The sequence below is a fragment of the Crocodylus siamensis genome, chromosome 11 (assembly GCF_052110815.1).
Source record: "Crocodylus siamensis isolate JL-2025a chromosome 11, ASM5211081v1, whole genome shotgun sequence".
In the NCBI taxonomy this organism is placed as follows: Eukaryota; Metazoa; Chordata; order Crocodylia; family Crocodylidae; genus Crocodylus; species Crocodylus siamensis.
In genome coordinates, this window is record NC_143405.1 from 30914225 (window position 1) to 30928929 (window position 14705).

Genomic DNA, 14705 nt, shown 5'->3' on the forward strand with positions numbered 1-14705 from the left:
AAGCAAACAAACATATGTTGGAAGCTTACAACTAATCACAGATCTTCCACTATGGTTCCTGAATTAATTTTACCCAAGTATGCATTCTCATACCATTTTAAAGACATGCATCGTATTCTTTACACATATGGCAAGTAATCATGCATATATGAACAGAGGTGTCATCATAATGAGTAAGACAGATTTAATACTAATATATTAACTCATTTGAAGTTTTTGGCTGACAATACATTGCCCATAGACTAGTCATCATAATTAGTCCCTATTTTGCAAAATGGCTTGGTTAGCATTTAAGCCTGAAAGTTTAAGTAAAACTACAGCAGGAGGAATGAAAGACCATTAAAGAATAATGATTATTCGGGTTCAACAATTATACAAAACAAAGCAAACATTAAATTGAATGAATAACATTGTGATTTAAAGTAAATTGCACTCAAAACTACCACTCTCCAATTACCATCAAAATGCAGGAAGAAAGCGCTACCTTCCAGACTTGTGCTGCATTCTCCAAAGGGGAAATATCTCCCCCGTCATTACATCAAGGCCAAGACATATCCTTAGATACAACATAGTCTATGAACACTGCTTTATTCTAATTTTAGGCAGAAGTGGAATACCACATGAACCACCTGTGAACAATTTAGCCTATTTACTCTATTGAAAAGCATCAGTTACCTTTCATTTTACAGGCAGATTATAATTTAAACAAGAATAGGAAAGATGCTACAGTAAAAAACAACCCAAATACCAAAGAATCACATAAAAGAGGAATTATTCCTTGTGCACATCGTAAATTTAAAAAATAGCAAGTGTAAAAACTGGGGTAACTTTCTCTTCCTCCAATTCTAGTTACAATAATATTATGCCTCAAGAAGTAAGTGACTACATGTGACAATGCTGTGCTCCAGGGGTGGCCATAATGCCCCCTGGTGGCCATGCAGCCTGTGATCCATTCTGTCTGTTGAATACTTTCCCTTTCTTCTCACCTGCCACACTTTGATGTACTGATTGAATTAAAAAGGAGGCTGCCTGAGTGTCACAGAGGGAGCCTCAACCTGTCTAACAACTAACAGGTCCCTAGTGGACTCTGCTGGTCTCAATTCTGCCCTTAAACTGAGTGGGCATACTCAATCCATCTGTGCCCCAGGGCACCTGTAGCCTTAAAGGCTCATCAGAGCCTCTGACCTTGCCTTCAGCTGTGCCCATGCCTCACAGGTGTACTGTACCATCATTCCCATGTTGGGGCCTCAACCTTCTCAGCCTCCACTTCTTTTCTCTAGCTGGGCCTTCACCCACTATACTGGACCTGGCTTCTAGGTCTTATCTTAATTACTTTAGTTCTGAGGTCCCTGGCCCAGTTTCTGCCCTGCTCTGGGCAGTGAGACTGCTTCAGCTCTGTCTGGACCACCAGCCCTATCTTACTTGAGTTGTGCTTGACTGCAGTCCTTCCCTAGGCTGCCACCCTAATAAGGCTCAAGACCAACTCTGTGTCCCGGGTCCCCTCAGCCCTAAGTGAGCTCCAGACACTTTTGTGCCCTCAGGCACTATTGGGACTTCCATACCACCCCTGCTACTCCCAAACCCAAACCACAAGTATAAACTATAACTAGTGTTCCATGTTTTCAGGGTTTTTTCCCCCCCCCCAAAAAACAGGAAATTTTCAGGGTTTATTTTCCAAACATAAAAACCAGGTTGAAATCGGGATAAAAGGAAGAAAAGAAAAAAACCAGTTTAAATCGGGGAAAATAATAATACGTTTCTGTGGCGGGGAGGGAGGGAGGGAGTAAAGCTGGGACCAGGGATGGGGCAGGAGGAGAGGTGCAGCGCAGCCTATCAACCGCTCCCAGCGCTGCAGCAGGGAGCAAAGCAGAAGGAACTATCAGTGGATGTGGGGCGGGGGGGGCGTGGCTCTTGCTGCTACGTGCACCCCAGAAGGGCTGCAGGCTGGGGGGCTGCGCTGGGGTCTAACCAGGGGGCATGTGCCCCCCAGATCTGCATGCAGGAGAGAAGGCTGCTGCTGCAGGCTGGGGCTGGCACCAACACCGGGCTCTTCCTGGTGCTCGGGGCAAGTAGCAGCCTGCTCTCATCCGGCACACAGATCTGGGGCCACGCACCCCCCAGGAAGAGCCTGGTGAAGCCCCCCAGGCCTGCAGCCCTCCCAGGGTGCACATAGCAGCAAAAGCCACGCCCCCCCACCTCACACTCACTGACTTACACAGTTTCCTCTGCAGCTGGTGTCAGCTGTTCCCGAGGCCACTGACGCAGGGGCTGGGGCGAGTGGGAACAAGCAGAGCCCCAGGGGGCATGGTGCAGCTTGTCCCGACTCACTCCAGCCCCTGCTTCAGCAGCCCCAGGAGTGGCTGATACCAGTTGCCTGCAGCTGCTTGGCTGCACTGTGTCCCAAACCCTCTAAGGCTCCGCTTGTCCCTAACTCACACCAGCCCCTGGGCTGTGCCATGCCATAGTACAGGCAGTTGGCACTGGCTGCTCCTGGGACCACTACAGCAGGGACTGGGGTCAGTGGCAATAAGTGAAGCCCCAGCATGTGACGCAGCTTGGCCCCACACACACCAGCCCCTGCTGCAGCGGCCCTGGGAGCAGCCGATGCCAGCTGCCTGCAGCTGCTGAGCAGTACTACAGCCCAAACCCCTCAGGGCTCTGCTTGTCCCCACTCACCCCAACTGCTGCTGCAGAAGCCCTGGGAGCAGTCAGCATCACAGCACAGCCCAGGGACCGTGGGGAGTGGCGTGCAACCGGACACAGGGGGGAACCCAACTTCAACCAGTGGCTCCTACCCTGCGGGCCCGTGTGGAGTGGTTGGGTGCAGCGTTCACAGCAAGGGGCAGGGCCAGACCCTCCTGCCTGCCCCCTGGCAAGGCTTGCAGCTCCCAGCACCCGGGGCAGGACCACAGCCAGAGCCACTGGGGTGCAGCTAGGATCCGCCCACCCTAGGAGCAATTCACATGGCCCCTCTCGCCTCACCTGGGGTCAGAGCCAGGAGCCCTGTGCCACCAAGCAGTGGCTCCAGCCACCCTCCCCCAGCCCCCACGCGGCCACCACCCTCTTCTCTGCATGTGGCTACTGCCACATGTCCCCTCTCCCCTCCGTGTCCAGCTGGAAACCTATGCCTCAGGTAACAGCACTTTTAGCTTATCAGCACCCCCCAGTCATTCCCCACTCATGCTGGTTAACCGGGATTTAATTGTACCCAGTAAAACTGAGTGAACTGAAAAACAGGTATAAATCAGTAAAAATGCATAAAAACCAAATAACTTCAATTTAAATAATCAGGGAATTTATCAGTGAAAAAAAATCAGGAAAAACTGAAAACACAGAACACTAACTATAACAAAGGAAAAAGCCTCTATCTAGAACACCAATTAACCCACTCTGGGTCCGAACGTAAACAGCGGCGATCTGTCTGTACAACAGGCTTCTCTTTATCCTGAGTCACACTCCTGTTTGTCTCCCCTAAGATAGTGCTAGCGCCAGCGCCAGCTAGGAGCTCTTGTGGCCCCTGCTACTCTGGAGCTCCTTCTTTTGCAGCCTCCAGAGCCAGACTGACTATGTAGGCTCAGGCTCTGAGCTTATATACATGCTAAGCCCTGCCCCCTTCCAGTCAAGTGCTTCAGCAGCCATCACAGGTGTGCTTATCCTGACCTTGAGGACCTGCCCACTTGCCCTGAGGCTGCTTAGCTGCTGTTTGCAGCTCTTAGCCCCCAGAGTAGTCTGGCTATTTTTCCCTAGTGTCTGTTACTGCTGTCTTTTGGCTACACCTCAGCTAGAAGTAGCTAGTTCCTTAGCTGCTAGCTTTCCCTGACCAGCTCATCCTGTTGTAGCTTCCTCTTAAGAAACAGGAGCCTTCTGGCTCCCTTTTACACTACATGAAATAAATATATTTTATTATTCTGAAAAGTCCTGTACAAAGTACCACTTTTGTTTTCTTTGCTCTTTCAAGCAAAACATGTTGATCATATATACACAAAGAATATACAGATATATAAAAATATAAACGTTTATTAACACACTACCTTGAAATGTAGGAAGGTGCATTTACGATGTTTACACCACTGAGCAAAGTTGGAAAAGGCTCTAAAAAAAAGCAGAAGGTTTCCTTCTTCTTCAGCCCTATAGGAAAAAAAGTATGTAGGTCAATAAGTAGGCCTTGTAACACGTATCTATGAGGAGCATAATTTTTTTCTGCTACAGAATTTAACTGGTTTCATAAGATTTGGTTCTTAGGACCGAAACTTACAACAGCTTTCAGACTGGAAGAACCCATGCCAAGTCAAAAGGAATCTGAATAATGCTCACAGAAGAACTGAATAGTTTTTCAACCATAACTTTAATCACTGAGGACACAGACAGAATGATAAAAGTAGTCCTGCAGAGAAGACAAGATGAATATAATAACTTGAGGTAGGCAAGGTTCTTTGGGTAGATGTGATATCTTTTATTAGACTGAGTAGTTGGAAAAATGCTCTTTGCAAGCTTTCAGGCATAAGCACCCTTCTTCAGGCATAGGGAGTCTCTGCTGTTGTTCTGAGATCTCCAAAGAATGAAAGAAGCTAAAAGTGTGACATAGGTCGGTGAGAAAGTAAATTGATGGAAATTAGGAAAACAATAGGAAGAGAAGGGAGTGGAGGGAAACAGAGGGGGAGAAATAATGCCAAAGCAGAGACTCCCTATGTCTGAAGGGTGCTTGTGCTGGAAACCTTGCCAAGAACTAGGGGTGTCAATTATTTTCAGTTAATATGCACTATTAACACATTAATTGTTGTTCATGATAATTTTTTTAATGTGTTAATTGCACACATGGTTTTGGAGCCCATACCTGGGGGATTATGCAGAAAATGAAAAATGGCAACAGCTATTAGTTAAAGGTGAATAACCAAGATGAAAGCCACGCACTACCAAAATCAAAAAGAAAAATGAACAAGATAAGCCCATGAATGTCATGTGTTAATTACTGCCTTAATTGTAGGTCTTGTAAGTAGATTTTTATACAGTTCCTTCCATATTTTTGAACCCAACTTCTTCCCCCACTTTTGGCAGCTTTAAGAATTCATGAGTAAGCTCTCTCTCCCTCTTCTACACTTAGGGATAGAAACAAAATCTCTAGCCACAGCATATTTGGTCTCCAAGATAACAGTTCACCTGACAAGCAACCATTTGTCATTAACTCATTTTTGGCATCATGACATTAGCTATGGGACAATAAAGCCAACAACTACCCATCAGTACCAGTATTTTCAACACCCTCTTAAATAATATCACCACCACTTTTGGTCTGATGTTTAATTTCATACTCCTAAGATTTTCCATATTGTTAACTGGGCATTCTTATGAGCTCTGCATAACTTGGTGGATCTCTAGACTTGAGGCACCCCTCCAGAAATTTTGTGAATAGTGCAGCACCTAATTTCAAAAACTAATTTATTATAACACCTGCTTGAAAAAGGGCCAGGAAGCAGGAAAAGCAGCCAGCATGGCAAAAAGTATGCTCTGCAGTGAGCAAGGGGAGAAGAAGCAGCAGCTAGAAGGGAAGAACCTGCACATATTTCCTTACCAAAGCCTGAAGTCATCTTGCTTATGTCCTCTCTCCTGGCAGCGCCTTTCAAAGGCTGCCATGGCATCCTGGATGAGAATCGCTGATATGACTAGACTGCATGTTGAGGAAAACTAAATACCATGTTCTCAGCCTCTGCCTGTGTAGTGTTCAACTGATCAAATTTTGCTGTGAAACTAAACTTCCTAAGGAGCAACAAGATCCTTTGTTTGTTAGAAGATGCATTGTAAATTAAAGAGAGATTCTCTCACATCAGCCTAAAGTTTCATTGCCTTTAGAATCTTCCACAAGCAACAGGTGGATTCAATCACTGAAACTTCTGTATGCAAAAATGATTACTAAGGAATTAACATAAATATAGAAACTAATTTATGAAGGATTTGACCAAAATTAGGATTCCATCGCACTGTCTTTGCAGAAGCACATATAAGACCAAACTTCTATTCCTGATTAAAATATCAAGAAACTGGTGTTTGAACCATTTCAGTTCAACCACTGGCTTTAAAGTTTAAATTTGTAACAGCACAGTAAAAATAACAATTGCTCAAAAATTAATTGCATACAAACAAATGCAACATAAATTTGAGTACCAACTCAGATTTAATGATGACTTTGAATTTATACCAAGCATGGGATGTGCAAGTCAAATTGAGGATAAGACCTCACAGGTAAAATGGATCATAGCTCAAAAAAGCATGAAAGGGATTTTTGTTTTTTAAAGGAGATATGTGAATTAGCAGAGTGCAAATCACTATTTGGGGTTCTCTTAGATTTCTCGTATTTTCCAACCTTAAGTAGAATTTATTTCAGGAAGAAAGTTAATTGCACTGAAAGCAATAGATGTCAGTCAGCCAAATGAGATATCACAGTATTTTGCTGCTAGGTCTGTAATTTTCCTTTTGCATTAAGCAGACACTATATATAGTTCTTTGCCAACAAAGTACAGTGGCACTGACAAGAACTGCCAGTACCCATACAGCCCATAAACTTCTTGTAAGAAGGTGCTGGGCCCACAAAGCCTTGTAATTAAGCTGCAGGCAAGAAGTAGATACTAGATGACTTGGGTGGGAGATTGCAAGCTATGACTAGCTAACAAGGTTGATGCCACAAAGGGGGTAAGAACTCCAAGAGGGAATGCTGAGATGGAGAGTCCAGGTAACTGTGCTGGGAAAAAGCCAGAGGTAAATTACCCCTCTCCTACCATACAGAAAGGACAGAACGTTTTGCTCTTTTTTGTTGGGAATTCACAGTCGTATTGGCAAAGAATAAACTAGCCTGAGAAAATGTGAGCAGAGCTGACTTATCTGTCTAAAGCAACCCACTTACATCGCTTATGTTCACAAATCTCTCTTTAGAAAGTATGCTGATGTAAAACTATATAAATCATTATGTGTAGATATAAAATCATCTTGGTTTTGATTTGTCTATGTTAAGATCATAGATAGACACAGGATCATAGACAGACACAGGAGGGACACCAGCCCACCGACTGTTAGAGCAGACTTAATGAAGGGGCACTTGGAGGGCCTGGATGTGTTCAAATCAGCGGGCCCGGATGAACTTCATCCAAGGGTGCTGAAGGAATTGGCCAGTGTCATAGCAGAGCCACTGGCACAGCTGTTCAAGCACTCATGGTGCTCGGTCAGAACCCAGAGGACTGAAAAAGGGCCAATGTGGTCCGTATTTTCAAGAAGGGGAGGATGGAGGAACCGGGAAACTATAGGCCAATTAGTCTCACCTCTTTCCTTGGGAAAACTCTGGAAAAAATCATTAAGGATCACATTTGTAGTAGCCTAGCAAGGGAGATAATGCTGAAAGGAAATCAGCACGGGTTCACTGCAGATAGATCCTGCCCAACTAACCTCGTCTCTCTTTATGACCAGGTTACAAAATGCTTAGATGCCAGAGATGAGGTAGATGTAATCTACCCAGACTTTACGAAGGCCTTCAATACAGTATTGCATTCTGTTCTTTTAATTAAACTGACAGACTGTGATGTAGATGATTACACGGTCAGGTGGCAGAGAGTGAGTGGTGGTGTACAGATCAATAGTGACCTGGAAAAATGTGGGCAGTGGAGTCCTACAAGGCTCAGTCCTTGGACCGGTGCTATTTAATATCTTCATCAGTGACTTGGACGACGTAGTGAGCACCCTGTCCAAGTTTGCAGATGATACCAAATTATGGGTCAAAGTTAACACACCAGAGGGTAGGGAACAGATCCAGGCAGATCTGGACAGGTTAGAAAAATGGGCAGAATGAAATAGGATGCAGTTCAACAAAGACAAGTGCAAAGTGCTATACCTGGGCAAAAAGAACCACCAACACACTTACAGGCTGGGGGGTGACCTTCTCAGCACCACAGCAGGGGAAAAAGATCTCAGAGTCATAGTTGACTCCAAGATGAACATGAGTTGTCAATGTGATGAAGTGATCAACAAGGCTAACCGCACTTTATCATGCATTAGCAGACACATGGCAAACAGGTGAAGAGAGGTGATGCTTCCCCTCTATGCATCACTGGTCAGACTGCAGTTGGAGTACTGCGTCCAGTTTTGGGCACTGTAATTCAAGAGGGATGCGGAGAATCTTAAGAGGGTTCAGAAGAGGGCCACTCATATGATCAGAGGTCTGCAGGCAAGGCCCTACAATGAGAGACTGAGGGACCTAGATCTCTTCAGCCTTCACAAGAGAAGGCTGAGAGGTGATCTTGTGGCTACCTATAAATTCATCAGGGGAAGGCAGCGGAGAATAGGAGATGCTCTGTTTACTAGAGCACCCCTGAAGTAACTAGGAACAATAGCCACAAATAGACAGAGAACAGATTTAGGTTGCAAATAGCTGGAGTGTGGAGCTGGCATCGCACAGTGGCCACAGTGGAGCTGGCAGCCATGGTGTGGCCTGTACAGCACTGTCCACAGGGCCCCTCAAAGCATGAGGCCCAGGGTGGTTGCGCTGATTCCCCCTCCCTCCCTCCCCCCCGCCCAGGGTGGCCCTGAGGGGTGTCAAATTCACCTGGCTCCCTGGGCCAAATAGAGATTGTGGGATATATCCATACAAACCTCCAAGGGCAGGAAGTGCAGCGACTACACTAACCCCTGCAGGTACTTGATCCACTGCGCTCAAAGTGTCACTGGGGTTAACTTTGCTGTCTTACTATCTGTCGCTGCTGAAACAAGTTCCTGATGAGGCTCCATACACTGAAATTCGATGGTAGAGCAAGAAATAGTGGCATCAATCCCTTTGGCTATGGGAGCCCTCAGGACTAACACTCCTGCTGCTGCTCCTCACCCCATCTCTGATTTATTGGCCCCTTCAGAAGCCCTGCAGTTCAGACAACATGTCCACAGCCTGTATGTTTACTATCCCTGGACTTCATCAATTTGCAGAATTTGCAAGCACCGGTACTGGCTTGTTGCAGAATAAGTAAACACTGTTGTCTTTCTTCCCAGATGTAGAGAGAAATAAGGTGGCTCAAGCCCCTGGGGTGGACAAGAGAGCTGTCATGGTGGTCAGCACAGAATATAATGTGAACATAAAGTAAAACTATGAATCAGTTGCCATCAGCAGATGATTCAACAGAAGTTTAAACTTAGATTTTCATAACCACATTCAATTAGCACATTTAAATATTTCATACATGCAGCCAACATTGACTAAGATGAATTCTTCATGGGAACAACAGACAAAAATGTACCAGAATAATAGCTTGTCAATCTGAAGGCAAATGGAACAAGGACACAAATGTACAATCTAATGTGATGCCCCCACCCCAGCCCCGCGTTACAGGTGGGGACTGGTGCATGCAGGTTGAACCCTGTGTACCCGGTGCTCACCCATCTGGGCTGAGCAGCAGCAGCAGCACAAGACAAATTGCTGCTTAGGGTGGGGGGAAGGCAGCCCCGTTTGCTACTGACACTTCCTGGTGCAGCCACTAGGAGCTTGCGTGGGGCTGCTTCGCTGTGTCACCGCTGCCTCTGGGCTGCAAAAATACCTTCAGTTTCAGGTTAGGGATATTTATCAACTTTCAATATAGGGTTTATAGTAACTTTAAAGTCTCCATATACCCTGTACCATTTATTATCATTATTATAATAACAAGTGGCACTATAAGCATGCCTCACTCACTCCAGCTTACTTTTGAAAGTATGCCTTCACCTTCTTGGCAGTCCAATTCACAATCTGCTTTGGCACATAGGCTGTGAGGAACTGGCCAAACTCTAAGAAACTTGGCTTGTACATTTTCATTTATTATTATCCTACCCTGGATGTGTGTGAAAGTTCCTATGCCTTCACTGGACACTTTGGAGGCCTGTTTAAATATAGTTTCTAATTATTGTTTCACTGTTTCTGCAAGGACCTCTGAAAAGTGCCTTCAGAATCTTTACATTAAAAAACTCCAGTTCAGGGGAATCTCTTTTAATTGTTTCATGACCCCCACAGAACAGGTCCCTCTTTTCCAATCACATACAAGTCTAAGCGGCACTACTTAATATTATATTCTACTGGCACTAACATTACCCTCTTTGGCATGATCTTCTCTTCTGTGCATGTTTTTAACAACACTGGTACCTTCCTTAATTTAATATTTTTTGGACGTTTTTTCATATTCTGAATATGAACACAAACTACAAAGCCTGTATCCACCTCCATTTTAAGGGTTTTCCCAACAACCTGGGGTTTCACTTTTGTTCACTTGATATATGCCTGCACTACTCTGCTTTCACCATCTGTGTCACTACTCCCCCATCAATTACATATACCTTGTCTTTTCTATTCCTTACCTTATTCTCTCTTCTTTCCTTCTCTCCTTTCACCAGGGACCAAAGGCAAAATCTAATGCTATGAGAATCTTTATTTCTCATAGCATGGCATGAAGAGTGGTCATTTCTAAAAGACACAATCCTTGAAGCACAAAGGAAGTCCATTCCCATGCAGAGGAAATGCAACAAAAGGGCTGGGAAGCGCTCTTGGCTAAATAGGGAAATCATGGTCCTCTTAATAAAGAAGAAAGAGAAGTACAGTCAATGAAAGCTAAGGACAGCCCCACAAGGAAAACTATATAGCTATGGCCTGCACTTGTAGGGATCAGAGTAGAAAAGCTAAGGCGGTAACTAAACTAAAATTAGCAACAGGAATCGAGAACAACAAGAAGTCTTTCTTTAGGTATGTAGGGAACAGGAGGAAAACAAATGGGAGTGTGGGCCATTGCTCAACAAAGCAGGACAGCTAGTCACTGGCACTCAGGAGAAAACTGAACTCCTTAATGACTACTTCGCTTTGGTCTTGTATCAGGCCAAGGGAAAAATCACACCAGCTAGAGTACAGAATGAGTACAGTTCAAATAACCATCTTCCTACTGTTGCTGTAGAACTGGTGCATGATCAATTAAAGACTGAGGCAGGCAGGGGGCAGGAGCCCCCACAATGGAGGCAGCAGCGGCAGAGGGAGTCTTTACATGGCCAGCCCTGAGGGGGAGGGGGAGAGGGGCATTTAAACACTCTCTGAAATATGTCATTTTTGAAGGGCAATTAGCACACGGTGAGAGAGAGAGAGAGAGAGAGATATTGCTCTAAAGTTTATTCAGCATGGGTTGGCAGGAGACCCAGGGTGTCAGCCTGCCAGCCAAGGTCTGCTCCATTGGGGCTCCACATGCTGCTGGGGTTTCAAAATGTTAAAGTTCTTTTAAAATAAATTTGAAATTTCTTTCTGTGTGTTGAATTAAACTCAAGTTGCCATCCTAGTGCAGCTTGATACAAATATGAGCAAAAAGTCAATAATGTAGCGAATAAGAAATATATTTCACCATTTTATAGCTTACTTAATGTACGATTTCTAACAAATCAACCACTGAAAGTACACTTTTCTTTAAAATAATAAAAAACCAACAAAAAATACAATAGGGAAGTTGATAAAAAAAATCATTGGTTTAAGTCAAGCTTTCGGTGCGCTTGATATAAATCAGTGATGTAAATCAACTTATTACCTGAAATGTTTATATACAATTTACATGAATATATATGATAAATATATCATTTATGTCTGAATGTCCTTGGACAAACAACAACTGGGGACAAGGATTTAACACAAAGCATGTATTAAATTAACCTGCAGAATTAACCTGCCCAATTGCTTTAATTATAAGTGTTTGTAATCTGTTGGAACCTAAAATGCCTACTTATATGGGAACAATCAGGGCTTATCATAACACCCTGGAAGACTGCTCTATGTATGTAGACCAGCTGAAACAGTTTTGCAGAGTAAATGGTATTTCCCCATGGAAACATGTAGCTGCATTGCTGAGCTTGACAGGAAGGAAAATGTATGAATTACCGTGCAATGCTTGCTTACTCCAGAAATGACAGCAAGCAAAATCTTTAAAGAATTAGTAAAAATTATCCAAGAGTATCTGGCACCGAAGTCATTGATTATTGAAGAACAATTCAGGTTCCATAAAAGAAATCAAATTGAAAGTGAATCTATTCCTTCTTTGTTACAGAGTTACTGAGATTGTCAAAATGTTGCAATTTTTAAGAACGGACTTAATGAGGCTTTCAGAGACAAATCTGTGCGAGTTACTTAAAGAAGGTACTTGAAGAAGGTAGGGTAGGGTAGAGACAGAAGTTACACATAAACTGGTTTAAGTGACTGGAAACCTGTTAAAACCTGTATCGGAACAGAACTTTAGTGCACATAAACTGCAGAGATTGCCCTACCCCTCTGCTCTCTAGTCTGCTTGCTTCCTGCCTGCCTGCCTCTGTCAGCCCAGTGGGGGCAGAAGAACAGACCTCCAGACCCTCCTAGCCTGCATCTACAGAGCATGCTGGATGGAGTGGTGGGAGAAGAAAAAAAGGGTAAGTCCCCTGTGGTGGGGGCTTTTTCCCCCTCTGCAGCCTTCCACTTGCCTGAAATTCCCCACCTCCCCCTTCCCTGAACAGCTGTTTGCCTTAGCTGCTGCCACAGGAGAGAGGGGGAAGGAGTTCCCAAGGCCCCAGAGTGCAGGCACCAGGGAGCCGCTTCCTCAGGTGTCTTCTTCCACCTCAGTCTGGGGTCCCCGAGCTGAGTGCAGCCCTGGGGAGATGAGGGGCATTCCCTCCCTCCCCCTTCCCAACTGTTAATTGCTTCAGCTGCTGCCAAAGGAGGGAGAAAGGAATCCTCTGGGATGGTGCCTGTCTGTACAAGCCAGCAGGGGGGCACCAGGGAGTCCCTGCTTTGCTGGGACTTCCCTTCACCCAAGTCCAGGGTCCTCTAGCCTGAGGCAGTCCCAGAGAGCTGAGTGGAGTTCTTCTTTTGCCTCAACTGTTGCAAGTCTCAGGCAACCACCTGCTGAGGAGTGGGAGAATTTCCCTCTGCTGCCATGGACTGCCCCCGAGACTCTCAGTAGCTGAGGCAAAGAGCTGTGGGGTTTGGGATGGGAAGAATTTCCCTCAGCACCCTAGGGCTGCCCTAGGCTGGGGAACCCTGGGCTGGGGTGGGGGGAAGTCCCCCAAGGCAAGGGCTCCCCAGTGCCCCCATGCTGGGCTCCATGGGCAGGCACCCAGCCCAGTGGACTCCTTCTCCCTCTCTCCTGTGGCAGAAGCTGAAACAAGCAGCAGCTGGAAAGGGGGAAGGAGGGAATGCCCCTCAGGGCTGCCTGGGCTGGGGAATCCAGGCTGGAGGCAACCCCTTTGGAGGGAGGCCCCCCAAGGTGTGCCAGCACCTGGTTGGGGGGTGGTCCTCAACCCCCTGTGGGGGGACGGGGAGTTGAGGGCATGTACTGGAGCCAATCAGGAACAGCCCCACTTGGCTGGGATGGAAACAGCAAGCAGACTCGGAGATGTACTCTAGTGTCCCCGGCCTGGGTCCGTGCAAGTCCCCACCTGTCTTTCCCAATTGAAAACTGAACATCAGTTCAGTTGGTTATTGGTTCAATCTACAAAATTTAGAATAAGCTGCCTAGACTGAATCAATTCTGCCTCAGGTTTTTTGACCGTACTTAGTCAAAGACTAAATCGGGTATCCATAGCATAAGCTTTCATGAGTTTGAGCTTACTTCATCAGCTGCTAATGAAGTGCTACTTAATGAAGTCATACAAAGGAATGACTGAGGTCATCTTTAACCTCACCTATGAATGTGCTGTTGAAATTGGAATAGCAATGGAAACTGCATCAAAGGTTGCCATAGAATTGCATGGAGAGGTGCCTATAGAAATAGGGATGACTGAGTTATTCAATATGTAATGGAAGAGCCAATGCAGGCAGCAGCCTGATCTGTGCCTTTGGTGTGGAAAAGAGTCTTGCATCTCAGCTAATTGTTAGTTTCAGAAATGCTAGTTCCAAAGTTGTAATAAAAAAAGAAATATCCAAGCAGTGTGCCATGCTATGAGAAATAAAGATTCATAGATTGTAAGGCTGGAAGGGACCTCAGACGATCATCAGATCCAGCCCCCTCCACCAAGCAGGAAAGACAACTGGGGTCAGGTGACCCCAATAAGGTGCTGGTTCAGTCTCTTGAATATTTCCAGGGTAGGCAATTGTTACACCTCTGGTAGGAGCTTATTTCACTGTCTGGACACCCTAGTTGTGAAGTAGTTTTTCCTAATGTTGAGCCTGAAATGGTCTTCCAGGAGTTTGTGGCCATTACTCCTAGTTTTCCCCAAGGGTACCCGGGTGAACAGTTGTTCACTGAACACTTGATGTTCATTTCTGATGCAGCAGTAAGCTGCTACCAAGTTCCCTCTCAGCCTTCTCTTTTTCAGGCTGAAGAGTCCCAGGTCTCTCAGCTTTTCCTCATGTGGCTTGCTGCACAAGTCTCTGATCATACAGGTGGCTCTTATCTGGACTCTCAAGTTTTACCACATCCTTGTTAAAAAGTGCAGCACCCAGAATGATGCAGTACTCCAGCTGCGGTCTCACCAATGCCGAGCAAAGTGAGATAATGACTTGGTTTTGCTAGAGTTGCATCAATTGATGCATGCCCCAGGTTTTGTTGGCCCTGCTGGCTACAGTGTTGCACTGTCAGCTCATGCTCATACTGTGGTCATTATTACCCCCAGGTCCCTTTCATTTGTAGTGCTGGTCAGGTTGGCATTACCAAGACTGTTGTTGTGCAGGGGATTGTTCATCCCCAGGTGGAGTGCTTTACATTTCTTGATGT

The 14705-nt window shown here is 45.4% G+C and overlaps 1 protein-coding gene across 7 annotated transcripts in view; it reads right to left on the minus strand.

Moving 5' to 3' along the window:
• Positions 1-14705, minus strand: part of CENPP (centromere protein P) — a 319520-nt gene that overhangs the window by 267993 nt on the left and 36822 nt on the right. For all 7 annotated transcript variants that reach the window (XM_090022881.1, XM_090022876.1, XM_090022882.1 and 4 more), the window contains exon 7: positions 4032-4128. In XM_090022881.1, coding sequence (XP_089879007.1) covers positions 4032-4128 — 97 coding nt within the window. The remainder of the gene's footprint in view (positions 1-4031; positions 4129-14705) is intronic.